General features: G+C 35.2%; 1 protein-coding gene across 8 annotated transcripts in view; it reads left to right on the top strand.

Moving 5' to 3' along the window:
* The window catches only part of Mtmr2 (myotubularin related protein 2), a 96,961-nt gene that overhangs the window by 30,425 nt on the left and 45,804 nt on the right, over positions 1 to 20,732 (top strand). For 3 of the 8 annotated variants that reach the window (XM_004838073.4, XM_004838075.4, XM_087212312.1), the window contains 2 exons: positions 2,722 to 2,827; positions 19,469 to 19,544. In XM_004838073.4, coding sequence (XP_004838130.1) covers positions 2,722 to 2,827; positions 19,469 to 19,544 — 182 coding nt within the window. Of the gene's footprint in view, positions 1 to 2,721; positions 2,828 to 6,848; positions 7,089 to 19,468; positions 19,545 to 20,732 lie in introns of those variants that run through there. The other 5 variants (XM_087212313.1, XM_004838077.4, XM_013069645.3 and 2 more) reach the window with 3 other exon arrangements.

Here is a 20,732-nt window from a genome sequence, read left to right as displayed (position 1 = left end):
GAAATTGTGTTATATTTCTTAATATCTTTTCTATTTATCTATAAACAAAGGTTTTGAATTTACATAGTGCTATTCCAGAGCTCCTGAAATAAATGTACCTATTAGATTTAGTTTCTCTTTAAATCTATTACACACAAATGTTTTCTAAAAGATTTTAAGAAAAAAAGATTTTAAGAAACAATATTGGAATAATTCTTCTATGTGATTTATGTGTCTTAATTTGATATTCAAGACTAATTAAAATATTTTAAAGAAAACTTTTAAATATGAATCTATTTTAATGTGTGCATGCACATGCATGTATAAATTTCTCAGTTTAATTTTTCAGTATTCATCTAGATGCTACATGGATATTACAAAAGGCAACCTACTCATTTCAGAAACCTGTATTACATCAGAACTAAAAGGGTTCTTTGGGCTAAGAATTTTAACTTTATGGTCCCTGATGTTGCAAGCCACACATCTTGACCTTAAACATTATAAAGTCCCTGACATTTAAAAATCTCTGACATTGTGAGCAATCAAGGAATAGATTACATGAGATTCTCAAAATGGTATATGACCATCAAAAATTTAAGGACCACTAACAATCTAAACAGTGCTTTTCAGAGTGTGAAACTGTTCTGAGGTGTGGCGATTAACTGGGTTGGCCAAGAGTGGTGCTGCTAACTACATAAGGCTAAGATCCTGGTTTCTTGATTTCTGGCTATTTCCCCTTTAAACACTCCAGTGGAAATAACATGTTTTTAAAACTCAGTTCCCACCAGTTGTTTAATGATTGCTGTTCCCTTAAGATGTAGCGGCCTTAAAGAAATGTTTGCCTCAATATCATGTTGAACCTTTTAATGGGAATAGGATATTATATGTGGTATATAAAATAACACATAAGAACTCCAGAAGGCTAACAACCTTGTTTATTTTTCTTTATTTTTGTTTCACATGTCTTCCTACTCTCCTTATATCACTTTTCTTTTTTATTTTATCTTGTATGTTCTAATCATGGCCTCTCATGAATTGGATTAGAATAATCCAGTCTTTTAATCATTCTCTTTCTCATCTATCCATCTGTTCAACAAATATTTTCTGAATGTCTGCTCTAGACCAGGCATCTTCCTGGCTGTTAGGAATAGAATGGTGAGGAAAACCCACATCCTTCTCTCAACATTTCCCTCCTTTCTTGAAGTTTGAAATTGTAGGGAATGTGATATTAATCAAACATTTACTAAGATATGTAAGAACAGACTGGTAAATAGAAAGAAAGAAAATCACAGTGTGCTGTGAGAGCAGCTATTGGGGCACCATATCCAATTGGGTTTCCCAGGGGAGGTGTTTCTGTGGTGTTTCTCTTGAGAATTAAAGTTGAGAGGGTGTTTGGCGAACCATGCTCACTGCAGAGGTCCAGGCTATTTAAGGATCTCAAAGAAGTCCTGCGTAGTTGGACTGGGGGAAACAAGGGGAAGATTTAGAAAGGGAAGCTTGGAGGAGTCAGTGGTCAGCCAGATCATGTGCCAACCTGAGGCAATGGTAAAGTATTGATCTTTATCCTAAGAACAGTGTGGAGCCTTTTTGAAGGATTTTAAGCAGAATGACATAGATCATTTTCTGCTCTTTGGCTATTAAGAATAATGGTGCTGGGCCAGGAATTTAGCTCAGTGGCACCGCTCCTGCTTCGCAAGTGCAAATTCCTGAGTTCGATCCCTGGTACCAAAAAAAAAAAAAAAACAATGATGCTAAGTATATTTTTGTACACATTTATGTACATTTCGGTGTTTTTCCCCCCTGTGGACATGTCTTTATTTCTCTTGACCATATATATTTGGGAATGGAATTGCTGAGTCATATAGGCCCCTGTGATTTATCTGCTGACAAACTGCCAGACTGTTTTCCAGAATGACTATACCATTTTTAAATTCCTACTCGTAGTATATTCCAATTTTTCCATATCTTTGCCAACACTTGCTATTTTGTTTCAGTTACATATGACCACCCTAGTAGATATGAAGTGGTATCCTTTTACTAGCAAGGCTTTTAAGCCTAGTATTTAGGATGCAATAGGTTGTATTTTTTGTTTTTTATCTGTTTAGTTTGAATAAACTGCTTATTGCTCAATAAATATGCCCTATACTTTCTCAAGTTCTTTATTTTTATTTCTTTGTCTTTGGTTTTCATTTGTGGTTTATAAAGCCGCAGTCTAACCTTTGGAATCTTTAAAGACTCAAGCTCAGTTTCTTCTCTTAACTTTATTTTATCCTAAGTTGATATTTGAGCATTTGACCTATGAAAATAGCAATTCGAAATGTTTAAACTTAACACATTTCTTTGCTTCCTTAGTCGTAATTACTACAATTTCCTGAGAGCTTTTTCTCCTATCCCTTGTTTGTACTTCTCATAGTGTTAATTGATGTGCTTGTGTGATATAATGTTTTTTACTGGAAAGAAATTTTAAGGGTAGAGGCTGTTCATAGCACAGTTTGGACTTGTTTACTATTAAGAATTTTAAAAAATATATGTGCTAGATAATGATTCAGTGTAAACAGTAATGAATCAATATAAATAACAGATTCTTCTGTAATTTATCTATATTTGGATACAAGATTGAATGGGCAGTGGAAGATAATGGCAGTGGAATGTTTAGTAAATAATAGAATTATAAATAAAATGCCTAAAATTGTTCCTTAACGCTCCCATTTTTCAAACATACTGTGCTTTTGTATTTTGTAGCGCCTCCACTTCTCATTCAGAGAATTCAGTACATACAAAATCAGCTTCTGTTATATCATCAGATTCCATTTCAACTTCTGCAGACAACTTTTCTCCTGATTTGAGGGTATGTATACTATTTTAAAGTGCTGGTGAAGTACTTTCTGTTAGATATTTATGGCCAGCACTATCAATATAATCTTTAATTAAACAAGAAGTATTGGTGGGGTATTCTTAGCGACTTCTGCCTTTATAAAATATACCAAACCAGGACAACAAATTTGAAATGTTTACTTATTTATAAAAGAAAAGTATGTAATTCATTCCTAAGTTGATACTTTTAAATTGGTTCTTTACCAAAAAGTAATTAATGACTTTCTTTGTGGTAGAAAAGATTTTCATGATTACTCTCATTAATAATGGCCAGTAATATAGCTGACATTTATTGAATAGCTACTGTGGACCAGTCATTGTTCTAAGTGCTATACATGAATTATCTCTTGTCCACCAGTTGTGTCACTTTTCTACATGTGATAGTAGCTCATAGATTAAATGATGAGGTCTCCTAGCTAATAAATTGTATTGACAGAGTTTCTGGTCCATGCAGGCAAATTCTGAAGCTAAGTCATTGTAGTGCTATGTGATAGTTCTACACACGTTATAATTTATAAGTATTCTTGTATATATTAAAGGTCTTGTTTATGTAAAATTAACCACATTGGGATATACTGTAGTACATTTATGGATTCATCAGCTTTAGTACATTTATGGATTCGTCAGCTTTTCTGTAACTACTCACTATAAATGATGGAAATATGAAATTCATGTGTGGGGCTAACCTTTTGCCCTACTTCAGAAACTCAAATTATTTTTAAAACAATAAACATTTTCATGGTTCTGGAAAGTGAGAAGCCCAAGATCAGGTGCTGGCAGATCCAGTGTCTGGTGAGGGTATGCTTCCTAATTTGTCTTCTTTTATCCACGTGACAACGAGCATTTCAGAGTACCTTTAGAGTACCTTTTGTTCCCACCAGACGTCTGCATTTTCAGTGGCTACCCTTATGCAATTTTAATTAAAACTTGTTTTTTTAATGAAATCATTTGTTGTTGAGTATATATTAAGGATGTATTTTTCATTTTCAAAATAAGTCCCCACATACAGGAAGATATATTAGTAACATGTTGTAAAGTCTTTCTACATATTTGTTATTTTGTGAAATTTCATAAAAAATTACACTATAGCAAGCTTTTTTTTTTTTTTTTTTTGGTACCAGGAATCGAACTCAGGTCCTTGCACTTACAAGGCAGATGGAGGAACCACTGAGCTAAATCCCTGGCCCCTATAGCAAGCTTTTAAATGTTACGTGCCTTGCAGGTTGTGAGTTTGATCCCTGGTACAAAAAACAAAACAAAAACAAAAAAAACAAACCTGTTAGTAGAAATTATAAAGGTTTTTCTTCATAATCTTGATGATAATCTTATGGTAATTATGATGCTTCATGATATCATTAGCTGTTATCTTGAAGCATAACATGCATTTAGGGCAGTGTTCATTCTTAATGTTAGTGGCAGTTTCTCAGACTTGTGTTTTAGTGACATGGTCAGTTTTGAAGAGTACTGGCCAGACTTGTAGAATGTCTGAAGTTTTACTCATCATTAAACTGGGCTCATGTGTTTAGGGGAGAAAAAACCCAAAGGTAAAGTGCCATTTTCATCACATTATATCAAGGTACATACTGTCAGCATGATCTGTTACTGTTGATGTTAACCTTGATCACTTGGTTGAGATACTGTTAGGTTTATTTGCTATAAAGTACTATCCCTCTATCACTGTGTACTGTTTATTCTTCAGAAAGAATTTGCTACACACAAACCACTCTTATGAAGTTATTTTCTACTTCCTTGAGGATAGAATATCTACATACTGTTTTGGAATTCTTCTCCATGGGAGATTTGTTTCTTCATCCTCATTTATTGACATATTCAATTACTTATTTCATTATGGACTAGTGAACATTTGTGTGATTTTTGTCATTGTTATAATCTAAAATGACTTCATTCCACATACTGTTCAACTCCAAACTTGGAAATCTTTCAGTAAGATTTTTATCCTTTTGGCATACTCCCATTATTGTCGAGGGGTTTTTTTAAGCATTTCTTTACATTCTGGAACTATAAGGTGCTCATCTTGTGTATTTCCTGATCCAATTCCAAATCATCATTGTTTTCCCAAGGAATCCTGTTTCCTTTTTTTGGAGAAGGGAATCAGGAGCTTTTAGTATACGTACCTTTAACAACCATACAATGGTAGTGCTTTAGTTAATTATTAGTGAAACTAACTGTGGACAGCTTTGTGTTACTTTTTAATAGACTGTGGTTTGGCTCTATGTGTAGAATGAGGGGTATGGTACAGTAGTTTTGAAAGTCATAATTTATTTCTATAGGTAAATTTGAATTTGGTTAACCTCTAGGCCCTTATGTTCCACACAGTCTCATCCTGAGCATCAATATTTCATAAGCTCCATTAGTAACAGTTTTTATATACAAGTCCAGAGGCCACAATGAATTTGAAGAGTGAATCTAATTATTTCATTAAGAATATTAAATAAAATTGCATAGGTGTTTTTTTTTTCTACAGGTACTATACAATGGCACCCCCTTGAAAAGAATAACAACAGCTAAGTGTGAAAACTTTTTCTACTAAAGATTTCACATTCAAACAAGATGTTTGAACAAGCTTTCTCTCTGCATCAGTAAAGCAGAGTAGAAAATGGGGGTAGAACTAGTCCTATTATCTTGAGCTTTCATCTATTCAAGTAAAATTTTATCTGTGTGACTTTTTTGCCTTGTTGATTATGGAAATATCTTATACAGAGATAATTCAATAGATATATTTCTGAAAAATTGAGCACAAATCCAGGCTTTGTAATTGCACTTCTTTTTTCTCAGTGACATAATTATAGAGTGTTTTCTCTTTGCTCTATTTGGTCTTCACTTGGCAGTGGTACTTCTTTAATTTTAGTTTTAAAACTTAAAATGTATAATGTTTATAAAGCAAAAATTTGAAAATACATTTATAATTTTTAAAATTAAGCCTTTTCAAACTAGAACATACTTCTGACATTTTCTATTAATTAGAATTAATTTAAGAACCTAAGGAATTTGTGTCTGGCTTAGTTCCTCACTGGAGAATATATCTCACAAAATACAGGACTTTAAATGTATAGCTCCACTTATTTTTCAGCTGTAATTTGATGGCACTGGGTTTTAATTAAAATGTGTTTCTCAAATAATGGTGATTGCAAGATAAGTTAAAAGTCAAATTATATAGTATTTCCTTTCTTTTGTGAAGCCTATGAAACCTATGTGAAGCACTTAAACCTATGTTTATCTACCTTTGGTAATTAAATATTAAAATGGAATTGTATTTTATAACCTTTATGTCTTTTAAGTATTTTATATTCATATGTATGATAAATGGAATAGTACTTTGGGTTTTATCCTTAATTATCTGCCTTGTCTTAAAAAATTTATAAGTTTAAATGAGGCAAATGTGGTTATCTTCTCAAAATTTGTGTTCTGCATATTTTCTTTGTGAACTAAAGGATAGAGATCATTGTATTATTTCTTAGAGTGTATCCATTAATGTGATAGTGACATGTTCTGAAAACATACACATCCACTCAGAATGAGTTAAATCTCACAATGTAGATATTACATAGACAGTGAGCAGTGTCTATCACATAATTTTAATAGCTAGATAAGAAATGATAGATGTTTACATTTATGATTAACAACCACCACCACCTCTTATACAAACATCAAGTCTTAAGAACCTGGGAATTTAGCCTGATAAAAATTATTGATAAAAACTCTACCATAACCTTCAGATTTAATGGTGAAATATTAGAAGCATTTCTTTGAAACTAAGGGACCTGATGATTACTGTCACAATTTTCAGCATTATGCTAGGAGTCTTAGCCAGTAAAATTACTGTCACAATTTAAGCAATAAAATCTTGCCTCTCCAAGATTCAGAATTCAGACACTGAAAATGTCTGAATTGGGGAAGAATGTTTGGGGAAGAAAAAAAGAGAAGTAGATTTCCAGGAGCCAGTAAGGATCTGACAGAAAAATTAAAACCTACAGCGAAATTGAAGAGACAAAACATAACATGGAGAAGGGAAGAGACAATCTGCACTTTCTCCCCAGCTCCTTGCTCATGGCTCCCTAGAAAGGGAGACGAAATCTACAGAGACAAAGTAAAACTAGGGACTCCAGAGAGCTTCAAGGAGAAACACAGCAGAGGAATGAACCAGTGGGTGCTGTAAGCTACAGGAAGAGCATGGGATTCTGCTCCCATATGAGTCCTTTGACAGACAACAATTGGTGAGTGACTCTGGTTCATGTGCCCACCATATCACCTGGAGAGAGTGGTTGGTTGGATGCCATTCCAGAGACGGGATGATTGCTTAAAACTGGAACTTAAGAGTAACCATGGCACAGCTTCAAATCAGGGCTCCCAGCAGTACATTCTCACAGTGACTGGTGACAGTGGCCACAGTAGCCAGCCATGGTCAGCGATCCGTGGTCAGGCTGGAGAGACCTCATGAGAGGGTTAAACCAAAGGTCAGAGGTCTTCCCCAAAGGCCAGAGGTCTTGGATTATTCTGGATTTGAAAGATACAGCATTGATGTCCTCACCCTTATCCTAATCACCTAAATGCCTACTGGTACCTGCATCCAGCACGGATCTGAGGCCTGACTGCCTTCATTATCTACCAAAGTGGGCAGGCACATGTCTTGACTGGGACATTGCAGGCACATATCTTGCAGGCACATGTCTAGACTTGGACATTGCCCTAAACTTGTAAATCCCAGAAGAAAACCACAGGTTTTAAATCACAGAGAAACTTCCTTTCTTTTTTCTTTTTTTAAAAATTTTGCTTTTGGGTTTTTTTTTTGGTTTTTGTTTTATATATATGTGTGTGTGTATGTGTGTGTGTGTGTGTGTGTGTGTATTTTCATTCATTCATTCATCACTTACTGAAGTAGACACCGGCTAGCAGAGGTTCAGGGTAGGAAAACTTAAATCATAATTGATGAATTGCTGGAGGCTCCATCTACACGGATCTGAGAGTTAAAATTCCAAGGGTGCCTTGTCTTAGGGGAGGCCTTCATACTTTCATTAGCTTTACCTTTAAGAAGTCTACGAAGTTCTCACAGTGAAGACTGAGAAAAATCTGCTTCCCACAAGGAGAGCAAAAAGGCAGTCATTTTGCAATATATCCAGAACATTTTCTTCTTTTCAACGGGGCCTGTTTTGAAGACAGACTGTTTTATGAGAGCCTAACCTGGTGGGGTTTGTCAGAGCCTAGCTGACCTAGAGCAAGGGAAGTAGTTATCTCCAGCTCCCTCTGGCCCTGTACGTGCAGGAAGGGAAATACCACCTGCATCACCCTCTAAGCCATCTTCTCCAACATAAGAGAAATGGAGTGAGAAATGGAGATGTATTTGTGAGTGTCCCCACCCAAGGGCACAGGATCACTAAAGTCTGAAGACTGTAGGACTCAGCCATAGGACTACAGGCAGCTTTTCCTAGTTCCCCAACTCTATCTTGCCACCACATCACTAAGGGCTTATCTTAGTTCCTTTCACCTAGTATTTAGAATAAAAATTTTTAAAACCAGAATAATCAGGAATAAACATAAATTTATGAAAACTGTATGGAGAAACTTTAACATGAGCAGCATAACATGAGCAACATAAAATACATGGAATAACATATCTTGTTTTAGGATGGTGATGCATAGTAAAGGAAAGGAAAAATTTGAAAATTATCTATGTGACTGTACTGTGTATGGAGGTGCCTGTATGTTCTAGTAGTGGGAGACAAGAGTAAAAGATTATTCTAGGTTTCAGACCTGGCAACAGTTTGCCCAACTGACTCCTCTTCTGTGTATTTTGCTCTCCTCTTTCCTCATTTCAATGGGATGACATCCTTCATCCCTTGCTCCTTTCGAATCCTTCCTTTCTTGTGGTTTCAGCTGTCCTCTCTTTATGGTTGACTCTCACACCTTCACCTCTGGTCTGCATATTTTTTTCACCTTCTAGTTCCCCAGTTGCTTGCTGTGTAGTTGCACAAAGGTGCTGTTGTGTCATGATCATAGGTCATAGTCAGGGTTGTTTTGTTTTGTTTGTGGCACTGGGTATTGAACCCAGGAGCACTCTACCACTGAGCTATATTCCCAGCCATTTTTTATTTTTATTTTTGCTAAATTGCTCAGGCTGACCTCAAATTTGTGATTCTTCTACCTTAGCCTTTTGAGTAGCTGGGATTACAAGGATGGGCTACCATGTACAGTTTACAGTCACAGTCTTAGTATAATCAGATATTTCAAGTCCAGCTGCTTTGGGAGATGTGTTACCTTGGAAAAGTTGCTTAACTTCCATGAGAATGGTGATAGTCTGACTGGTAGGGGGCACAAGATAGTAATTGAGGTAATACTTGTACCTATCTCTTCTATTTTGTTTTGCCAGGTGATCTATTATGAACCATCCTTCAGTGGAAAGGACTGTGCTTTATTAGATTATATCTTTCCAACATTTTGGTTGTAAAAATCTTTCATGAAATTATTTTAGTAGATGGTTATTAGTATGTTAGTATTCTTAGCAATAAAAAAAGTCTGCACCCCAATGTGTTAACTCAAACTCTTACTTGCATTTTATTGATGTTGCAACTCAAAAGTTTGAGGACCACTGAAATATAACATCAAAAAGTGTGGGGCTAGTCCTTTAAGCAATAAGGATGGGAAAGTGAGGCTGTATTAGGGGTAAGTAGGGAATAAATACAAAAGACATGACTAGAATTGGAAATAAATTGAATACAAGGGTTAAGGAAGTAGAAAATATTACTTGGTGTTGAATGAAATAATGTTATCTTTAAGGGAGAATTTTTTTGTTGTTGAGATTTTTACTGATTGTGGAAGGAACTGACATTTATTTTATAACATTCTTTGTGCCAGGAACTGTTAGAGACTTAATATATTACCTATGTGTTTTGAGAACAGCTTGTATTTTTAAAAATAGTTTTATTTTTTGAACAGTTTTAGCTTTACAGAAAAACTTGCTTTAAACAAGGGTGCTTCCTTTGCTACCTGCCTCTGCCTGTCAGTTCTGCCTATTATTTATATCTTGATCATTATAGCACATTTGTTACAATTGATAAATCAATATTGATACATTATTATTAACTTAAGTTCATAGTTTGGGTGTACATAGCTTTGTGCTGTACATTCTATGAGTTTTGACAAAAGTATGATAACATGTATCTATCATTACTGATTATTCATAATAGTTTCGGTGTCCTAAAAATTCTTTTTGCCTCCCACCCCTGAATTCCTGGTAATCAGTAATCTTTTTCTGTCTCCATATTTCAGCCTTTCCCAGAATGTAGTTGGAATCACTTGCTATGCAGCTTTTTCAGATTAGTTTCTTCCATGTAAGCAATATAGTCATGTACCTCAAAGTATAATATTTCACAGTAATTTCCCAGGGCTCCACATTCACTCTCATTTACTCACCCAGAGCATCTTCTAGACCTGCAAACTCCCATCAGTGGTAAGTGCCCTGCATAGGCATACATTTAAAAATCTGTTATATTTTTACTGTACTTTTCATGTATTTGGATACATAAATACTTAGCGTGGTGTTACAGTTGCCTAGCATATTTAGTGCAGTGCTGCACAGGTTTGTAGCCTGGGAGAAGTAAGTATATTACATAGCCCTGTTGTGTCTGAGGCTACATCATCTAGGATTGTGTTAGTATACTCTATGATGTTTGGACAATGGTGGTATTCCCTAATGATGCATACCTCAGAACACATCCCTGTTGTTAAGTGATGCATAACTGTTTGCTTTTAAGGTTCTTCTATGTCTTTTCATGATATAATAACTTATTTTTTCTTATTATTGAATTACATTCTTTTGTAGGGGATATAGCGTAGTTTGACCATTCAGCTATTAATGGACATTTTTATTATCTCCAGGTTTTGGCAGTTATGAACAGTTTTTATTAAAATTTGAAAGTTTTTCTTGATAGTAGGTGTATTCATTTCCTAGGGCTGCTGAAACAGAGTACCACAAACAGAGTGGCTTAAAACAACACAGATTTATTTGGTCATAGTTCTAGAGGCTTGAAATGTGAAATCAGGATAACATTAGGGTTGGTTTCTACCAACCAAGGGGGATTTGAGGAAGAATCAATTCTGTGCCTCTTTCTTATCTCCAGATGAAGGCCTCCAATCCTTGTTCCTTAGATATAGATGCATTAGTCTAATCTCTACTTCCATCTTCACATGGCATCTCCCTGTGTCTTTACACGGCTGTCTTCTAAGACCACATGGCTGTCTTCTTCTAAGAAAACTAGACATACTGAATTAGAGGTTGACCCTAATTCTAGTATGGTCTCAATTAATTATGTATTTAATTACCTTATTCTAAATAAGGTCACCTTCTAAGGTTCTGGCAGTTAAGACTTCCACATACCTACAACCCACAGCCCAAAATAATGCTTTCTAGGCTGTTCTTTTTTAGATATATATCCATTTTTGTTGTTACTGAATTCTTGATAATGATGTAATACTGTCCAGTTCTTGCTACTTGTGGCTTCAGCTGAAAAACAAATTGTCCTTGACTGTGCACTTTCAAATGTGTAACTAATAAACTCCATCACAGATGCCAGTGTTTGGCTCTAGCTTGCTAGGATTTTTGTTTATATGGTTCACTTGCTCACTGTGGTTTGCCAGTCATGTTGTGTTAAAACAAATAGAATATAGTGAATGTAGGTAATTTTTAGTACAATTATTCAGTGAGAAATAAGTTTATTATTGTTTTCTTCTCAGTTTGAATACATAAAGAAAATGCAGAGGACAGTTTATGACTTTTACAGACTCATTTTTCCTTTTCAGGTGATTATTATTTAGGGTTTTGCTGATTTCAGAAAAATTTTTTCCTGCTATTGCACCATCAATTAATGTAAAAACTGAGTCATAAACTTGCCAGCTTCCAGATGAAGGTTTCTAAATTTCCTTTAGTAATTTTCCTAGTGTGTGGGGAGGGGTGGGGGGTGTAAAAGGGAAGGAAGGAGGGAGAGAAGAGGGAGTTTAAAATCACTTGGAAAATTACTGAGCACTTTGGAAATAATGTGATCATGAGCGTGTCAAAAAAAATTACGGTTAAGGAGAAAGCGAAATCAAACATTTGGAATGTAGAATGATAAATATGAATCATGTCATTTTTGTTTTCACAAGTAAGATTTTAATAGGCTTAAGAAACTTTTCTAGATGATAATAAAATTATTACATGCTATGAAGGAGCCCGTCTTATGCCATATTACCTATTATTATAGCTAGAGCTCCAGAGCCAGGCAGGAATCTGTTGTGTGGTAGGAAACAAATTAGATAGCCAATGAGTAACATTATTTTGGCTCAGTAAAGGAAAATATCTTAAATTATTCCAGAAGACTTCTTTCCTCTTAGTATTTGAGAGTTGTGTAACTTACTTTGCACTACAGAGATTTCCATGTGCGTGCTAAAACATCTAATAAATCAGTTTGACTTTGCTCTCTTAGTTCCTCAAAGCCCATTAAAGGAAGATAGGTCCCCGATGTTTTTGACTTGCCCTTCTTGTTTTGACTTCAGTTTGCTCTTCTGCCTTGACTTTGCATTTTTCTGCCATTACCAACATGAGTTGCAGTTCCTTTCAAGTAAAAAAATCATCAAATGCTATTCATATAATTGTTCCTATTTGTTTATAAGCCTATGGTCAAATTTGATCATTTTTTATAATATAGCATATTCCTTTGTATTTCGACCTCCATAGAGTAACTCAGCATTTTGCTATTTCTCTCGTAGATTGTCATTCTGTACTTGTCATATTCAGTTCTATGCATCTCCTTGACTATGCCATCTGGCTACATAATAGGCCTATAGTGTGTTTTCTTTACACAGTGGTCAAATTTAAAATTCTTATCTTCTCAGTATTTTAGTATAAAAATTCCCTGCAGACACAGCAAAGTTTACAAGGAACTCCCCTAAATCTACTGTCTGGATTTTGCCATTGACATCTTATTCTAGTTGTTTTTTAACCTCATATCTATCATTTATCTGTACATCCATCTATCTCTCCATTTATCAGTTTATTTTTTTTTTCCTGGTACTGGGAATTGAACTCAGGACCTTGTGCTTGCCAGGCAAGCACGGTGCCCAGTGCCACATCCCCAGCCTTCAGCTTACTTTTTGATGCATTTCAAAGTAAATTACAGACATCACACTCCCAACTAAATATTTCTCCATGAAAGTCATTAGAGCTAAATATATGTGGTTTTTCTTTTGTTGTAAAATTTATATCTCATGGAATGCGGAAATCTTTATTCTGTGACTTTAGAACAATATATATACCTGTGTAACTCAAATCTTTATCAAGATATAGGACTTCTGTCACCCCAGCAACTATTGTTTTTTGATTTTTTTCTTGTTTTGTCTGTTGTAGAATTTCATGTAAATGGGCTCATATTATATGGTTTTGCCTTTTGTGGAAGCCTTCTTTAGGGTTTTTCAAAATCATTCTTTTTATTGAAGCTCTTCATTAGGATACCTTAAAATCTTCACTCCATTTTATTTCTCAAGCAAATTCATTTATTCTCTCAGCAGACATTAAAATTATTCCATTAATTTTCTCAAGTTGTACCAGATTCTTGGAATATTCATGGTGTCTCCTCAGTCTACAGAAATATTGAAAGGAAGATTTGTTGCTTTCTTTAGTCAGACACTGGCTAGTATATAGCTAAATCTAGGATTTAGTAGCTCTAGAATCAGAGAAAGAAGGAGAGATTTATGTTTTCCCATATAATATGCTGTCTCAAATATTAATCCCGTGTGTATTTTAAAGTGGAACAAAGCATCATGTAAATAGGCCAAGTATTTTTACATTTTTACCGGCTTTTGGCAAATCCTTTTATGTTGCAATTACCCTGTTTGTAATTGCAAACCTTTAAGGTGGGAAATATATTGTTAATAATATAATAGAAGTGAATAATGGTGAAACAAAAACTCCAATGTTAGTTTGATGATAATGAATATTTGGTTTGTTCTGAATGGGTGTGGTTCTGTTTTAGTCAGATTCAGCGAGGGAATATGTTAAATACAGGACACATAACTTATAAGGTTATTTTTATGATAATTACCCAAAGAGTCAAATGCAAAGGAGTGAGAGAGATTAACCGCACACTAGAAGCCCAAAGGAGTCAACTGAGGGCCTAGATCCCAGCAGTTTCCCACACAAGTCCAGCTGAAGGCCTAACATCCAAGGCATTGTCCTCTTCAAGTCCAGCCAGTGGCCTAGAGCCCATGGCAATGTGTCATGCTTGTCCGGCTTGAGGATCTGCACCTGGAAGGCCCAAAGGCCAGTGGTGGAAGCCAGAAAATCTGCGCTGGTGAGATGAAGGATTTCTGCCACCAAGCTGAGAGCTCCACATTGGAGCCAGGAAGTGATGCTTACAGTGAAGATCAGAGCTCCCCTGATGAAAACAGCAGCCATTCCCAGCTACAGCGAGGCCCCAGCTCCTCCTCTGATGAGAACATCCTAGAATGCATCAGGAAAACCTATTGCAGCAAGCTTCACCTGCAAATCAAAAAGCCAAGCTCTTCCCCTCCAGTTCTCTTTTTATGGCTATTGGTAACAGTCTCCAGGTGGATCCTCCACGCCCAGACCACACTGATTCAGTTCAGCTGTGCGTTACAAGTTAACCATTAATCAGTCCACCACAATCCACCCCTGATCAACTTGTTAACCAAACACATTTCCTTAAATCATAGTCTCTAGTGGCAGATTTGTGAAAAGTTAACATATCTTGATCTCTTCAGATTTACATTAATGTAATAATTACATATACACAATTCTCATTGCACTCATTTCCATTATGGCTTCAAATTTTAAAACTCTTTGGGTTTCCATTTACATACATAAACACTTAAAAACAATCTCGCATACATCAACATACACTACATTAAAATCATAATAGGAGAGAGCTATTAAAATCACAACACTTGCTTACCATTAATTTTGACAGTAGGTGTGGTAACACTAAAAGACATCCCAAGGAATCTCCTGCATCCCAAATACATTCTTCCCTTCAGGAAAAGATCTCAGATCACTTTTCCATTGTCATGTTCCTTCTCAACAACCATGTTCTCTGTTTCATCCTTGCGGTCAACAACTTTACTGGACCCTCTCCTCTGGCAGAATGCTTCAAGTCACCCTGCTGTTTCTCTGCTCTTAAATTCCAGAACAGGGCCGGCCAAAAGCCCTCAGCAGTAACCATGCTACCATCCCAACAGTATACTTACAGCATTGAAATTTTTTCTGCCACCCAGGCAATGTTTCCAAACATAAGCAAAATGCAGACCTACTTCTTACTGAAGCACAGCATATACTGCCTGGGGTCCAGCAGTCAATGCAGTCCCCAACAGAAGCCTTCCAAGCCTCATCCCAGCTGGCAGCAGTACTCTGATTTTCTGGGCTCTTACTAAAGTCTGCCATATAATTCAGAGCGTACCAGGGCTGCCTCTTTGGATGGTCTCTCAAAACCCTTCCAAACTGATTCCCAAGGCTTTTAAGCTTAAGCAACATGGCCAGGCAACATCACAGCAAGTACCCACTCTGTGTCTGTGTGGGTTCATGCCCCACTCCCAGTACCAATTTTGTTTTTGCATTTGACTTTTTGGGTAATTATCGTAAAATAACCTTATAAGTTATGTGTCCTGTATTTAATGTATTTCCTTGCTGAATCTTTCTGACTACAACAGGTTTGTAGGGTACAAAACCTGAATCTTTGCCATTTACTATAAACGCCTCATAAAAATTTTAATTTTGATTCTTTGCAGCTGAATTACAACTTAATTTTTTTTTTCAAAAAAGAAACTTTGGGGCTATATTTTCTCAGACTTCTCATATCTGAAAATGACTTTCATTGCCATTAAACACATCACAGAAAGTTTTTCTTCACAGTTCCAGTGAACACATGTTATTGTGTTCCAGAATATGGTATTACAGATAAATCTGAATCTGGTGTGATCTTACTTCCTTTGAAGGCAATTTGTCTTTTTCTGACTACTGTATATTCTTTGTACTAATTCTCACAGATCAAAAAATTTGCCATGATACCCCTACACATATTTCTTTTCATTGGTTTTGTGTGGATTCATGTTAAATTATTTTGAGTAGCAAACTCAGAAAATTTTTATTCAGCTCAAAAGCAAATTCTTCAATTATATTGAACTTTTAATGCCTATTGTCTTGATTGTTTGGCTTGTTTTAGAAAATATAATTCTTTTCTGGGTTCTTTGTCATTTTTGCCCGTGATTTTTATCTTTGTTCTGTTCCTTCAGATTCTCAGAGCAATTTTCACTTTTGCCTTCAACATTAATGCTTTTTTCTGAATAATCAGTTCAGTTCTTTACTAACTCCATATAGATTTTATTACTGCTATTACATTTGTAAATTTTCTTGCATCATAATTTCACACATATGTTTTATCTCAGTGTGATTATCTTTATGGCTTTTTGTATCTGTTTCTTAGAAAATATGGCTAATAGCCTTTTGAGTATACTAAATAGCTAAGAAGTGTTTCTCACTAAAGCCTATAGGGAATTACTTTCATAATGCTTTAAAAAAAAATCAGGCTGATGTTTGTTTTTCCTTGTCAAATAATCTTATTTTTTAGGCTCTTGTTTTTTCTTTACTGCTTGCTTAAGGACAGATTTGTCTTGAAACCTGTATTTATCAACAGAGGATTTGGATTGTCCTTTTCTCTGCTTTGTTCATTTGGGAGCTAACTTGAGTTGTTTTTCTTATGTTCAGCTGTAGAGTGAGTTACTTACATGTGATCTCTGATGTATGCCTATTGTTAAGTCTGTCATCTAGTATAGCTCTGTAGAACAAAGATAGGGTCTTGTGTTGCTTCTCATCACTACTTTGCTCTTTGACTTTCTGGTGACAGACAGTATAAGAAAGCTTTTGGTTCTCAACATGTGCTAGTTGGATCAGTTTTCTTGCTTATTTTCTTTATAAAATTTTATATAGGAGAATTACACCTCCCATGTAACCATGCACCTTTGCCAGAAGCACCCTCCTCTCTTCTCATAAATACATATACACAAATTCATATTTTTGTCAGTTACTGTTTTCTTTTGAATGTAGAAATGGAAAGAGAGGAAGTCAAGAAGTCATATCTGTGGAATAGGAAACTACTACCCAGCTCTATGAGTGATAATAATCTTTGTACTTCTAAGTAAAGTGGTAGACTTGGGCAATAGGGAAGGGTAAGACATTTTCCTTTCCGTAATTGTTCACATGTACACCATTGAGGTTTTTATTTTTTACTGTATAGTATGTTATTGTTTGTATCTATCTTTTGATGTAAAACCTTTTATGTACTAATTAGAAGAAATTCTTAGATTCTGACAGTCATGTGTTAGTCTGAATTATTAATGGATAACGCTTATGAGGTGCATCTGTTTTTTGTGGGGTTTTTTGGTACTGGGAATCAAACTCAAGACCTTGTGCTTGTCAGGCAGGCACGGTGTCACTGAGCTACATGGCTGGCCCAACACTTATTAGGTACATCTTATGTGCCAACACTGATAAAAATGTTTTAAATGTATTAACTCATTTAAATTTTATACCAACCCTCTTGTATACTAATTATTACCATTTTATAGATGGGGAAAATGGGGCACAGAGAAGTTGGACACTTTACCTAGGAGTACCTAGCTCAGTATGCGGCACAGTCAGGATTGGAACCCAGAAAATTTGTGTTTTTACATAGTACAAATTTTTATTACCCCTCCACCACCACTATTGCCATAGGCCAGCTTTTTCTCCCTTCCTTCTTTCTTTTGACCACTACATGAAGGACTATATCAGGGACTAGTAACAAGAATAAATGATGATCTTTAAATATGATCTTTTTGAGTTTTAGAATGGAGCATATAAAATATATGTATACATTGTATTCTAGATATTTAGCTATTGCACTGAAGTTACTTAATGAGACAGATTTTTAAACTTTTAAAAGAATGGATGTATTTGTATCACAAATTTATTAAACAGAAGTTAATTTCTTCTTTGTAGTTCTTAGTTATTGTCTTTAGGTGAGCATTGGACTGTGGCAATAATATCTAACCCTTTTGTATAATCCTTCCTAAGCATCTGTCTTAAACTAAAGAATTACGTGATCATTAGGAAGAATTATATTCATTATATTTGTACTGCCCAATACAGAGGCCAATAAATATGGGGATATTGAATGCCTGAAATGTGGCTGGATTGAGATGTAACATACATATGTACTTGTGATATCACAGGCTTAGTATTAAAAAAGGTAAAATTTCTTTTAAGTATTTTTTACAGGTTGAAATGACAAAGAGTGTATTAAATCAATTTTGTCTTTTTACTTTCATACTATGTCTAATAGATTATTAGAACTTATTTACTTGGCTCCTGTTGTTTCTGTTGAAATAAGATATGTAGCTTTTCTCTGGGAACCTGACAGGGAAGAGGATCAGCAGGCAGTTAAAAGTGAGATAGGAGCTCATGCATAGGAGATATCTAACTCAGTAGCATAGGCCTGCAAAAGGTGCCCTGTAAAGTAATGGTAGTACCTCAGTTTTTCTTGCTTTTTACCTCCTTTTGAGGACACTTAAGTCTGTTTTTTGGCTGGAAGGAAATAAAAAAAAGCCAGAAATGGCTAGAGAGGGAGGAATCTAGCTAGATGGTGTGATTTGAAGAAGCAAAAAGTATTGACAATGTCAAATGTGCTGAGATTATAAATAAGATTGTTGTCTTTAATAAATGTGAGAGAGCTGGTTCCGTGGGAGGGATTGGATTAGATGATGAAGCCAGATTGCAGAAGGTTGAGGAATTAATAGGAAGAAAAGGATTCAAGACAGAAAACTTAACTGTGTGCAGAGAAGGTGGTAAGGGAACAAAGGAAAGCTTTTTATAGCTGTCAGAGGATGTGTATTTAGCATATGACAACTTGCAGTGTGTGTGTGTGTGTGTGTGTGTGTGTGTGTGTGTGTGTGTGTGTGTATTCTCTGAGTTTTAATTTACCTAGAAAGCTGTTTCTGTATTTGTATTCTTGGAATACAGTATAGCATCCTTCACAAGTTAACTACCCAATAACAGTTTGCTTTTTAGTTTAATACGTTTTTAAAAAACAAGATTCTTTATCAACATCATTAAGGGCTTACTGTTTTCCTAGTTTAAATGCAGTATGGCCCTTTAGCATGGCTTAATGGTAAGGGAATGAATGAATAGGCTTTGGCATCTATTACAATTATCATTTAAATTCAGACTCTGGCATTTTAGTTATGTTATTGTGAGTATTTTAGCCTTTTCTCACCACTGAAATGAAAATATAATACCTCCTTATTATTACGCTTTTTATGGATTCATTGTAAAAACATAGCTTTTTGTATACATTTAAAGATGTTTTGCTATTTGAAGTAGGTGCTCAGTAAATACTTCTGAATAAACAGCAGCTTCACTTGCCATACATGCCAACACTAGTTTTTATAATTTAATTTAAATTAGTGTATGTGATACAATATTATATCTTTAAGCACAGTCATACTCAGGTAAAACTTTAATGAAAAATTAGCCTTTGAATTTAAAAAAATATTTTTTTGTTTCTCCCCCTTAATCCAGGTCCTGAGAGAGTCTAACAAATTAGCAGAAATGGAAGAACCACCCTTGCTTCCAGGAGAAAACATTAAAGACATGGGTCTGTAATGATATTTTTTGCTTAATTTCCTTCATTCTTTCTGTGCAGACTATTCAATACTCTCAGCGTACAGAGAATAAACTGGCTGTCAGAAGTACCTTTTGTTTGGCAGCACTTATTTCCTGTAGCTTTCTAATGTTTGGTGTGTGGTACAAGGCTAGGCCTACACATTTTGGTAGTATTTTTAACTGGGCTAGTAGGAAACATGCACAGTGAATTTTATTCTGTCTCTTCTCTGGTTTTTAAAATTTTCTTTGAAAGTAAGTGACTTTTTTTAAACTGTTGCTGAATTCTGTGAAGGAAAATTTTATTTTACTTCATTCATATATTGGGTTGCCTAGACAAAAACATTAAATGATCACTTTGTTTTGCCATACTGCAAATCAAACCCAGGGCCTTTACACTGAATTTCATTCCAAGACGTTTTGTTTTTTGTTTTTGGTACTGGGGATCGAACTCGGGTCCCTGCACTTGCACAGCAGGCGGTGAAACCACTGAGCTAAATCCCCGGCAACTTTGTGTTTTTTGAGACAGTCTTTCTCAGTTGCTGAGTTGCCCAGATTGGGCTCAAATTTGTGATCTTCCTACCTTAACCTCCCAGCAAATCTCCCAGAGTGCTGGGATTACAGGTATGCACTGCTAATCCTGGCTTGTCACTTAATACAAATAACACATGCACTTCTTTGCCTCTTTTATGGTTTTCTTTCAATAAACTCAGGTCAATTTTTGGGTGAAAGTACTTCATCCAAACCAAGCATTGGAAAACAAGGCATGTATATGTAAATTCCTATCTCACCTAATTCTTTAAAATGAACTAGAAACTGAAAGTGAGCATATGAAATGTGTTTTTCTCCTCACACTTTTGCTTTGTTGTGATAATCTACAAAATAGTAATACATTTTGAGAAATAATATGTTAGAAGATTGTAAATGGTTTTTTAGCCAAAGTAGATAGCATTTTTCACTTATTGTCAGTAATAATTTTTAAAAGGATGTCATAAATTATTTTCCCTTGTTAAATGTCTTATGTAAAATTGAACAAGCCAAAGGAGTGAGCTACTCTCTTAATGGGTTGTTACTAACTACTAAATGTAACTTCTTAGTATTTAGCATGGTATTCTCTTCTTGCTTTTGACACATAAACGGTTCAATTTTTTTTCTTACTCAGTTTTATGTATATCTTAAACTT

The sequence above is a fragment of the Heterocephalus glaber genome, unplaced genomic scaffold, assembly GCF_053883595.1.
Source record: "Heterocephalus glaber isolate CG9 unplaced genomic scaffold, H.glaber_assembly_v1.0 deba00001429, whole genome shotgun sequence".
NCBI classification, from domain to species: Eukaryota; Metazoa; Chordata; class Mammalia; order Rodentia; family Bathyergidae; genus Heterocephalus; species Heterocephalus glaber.
This window is presented reverse-complemented; position numbering and strand designations above follow the sequence as displayed.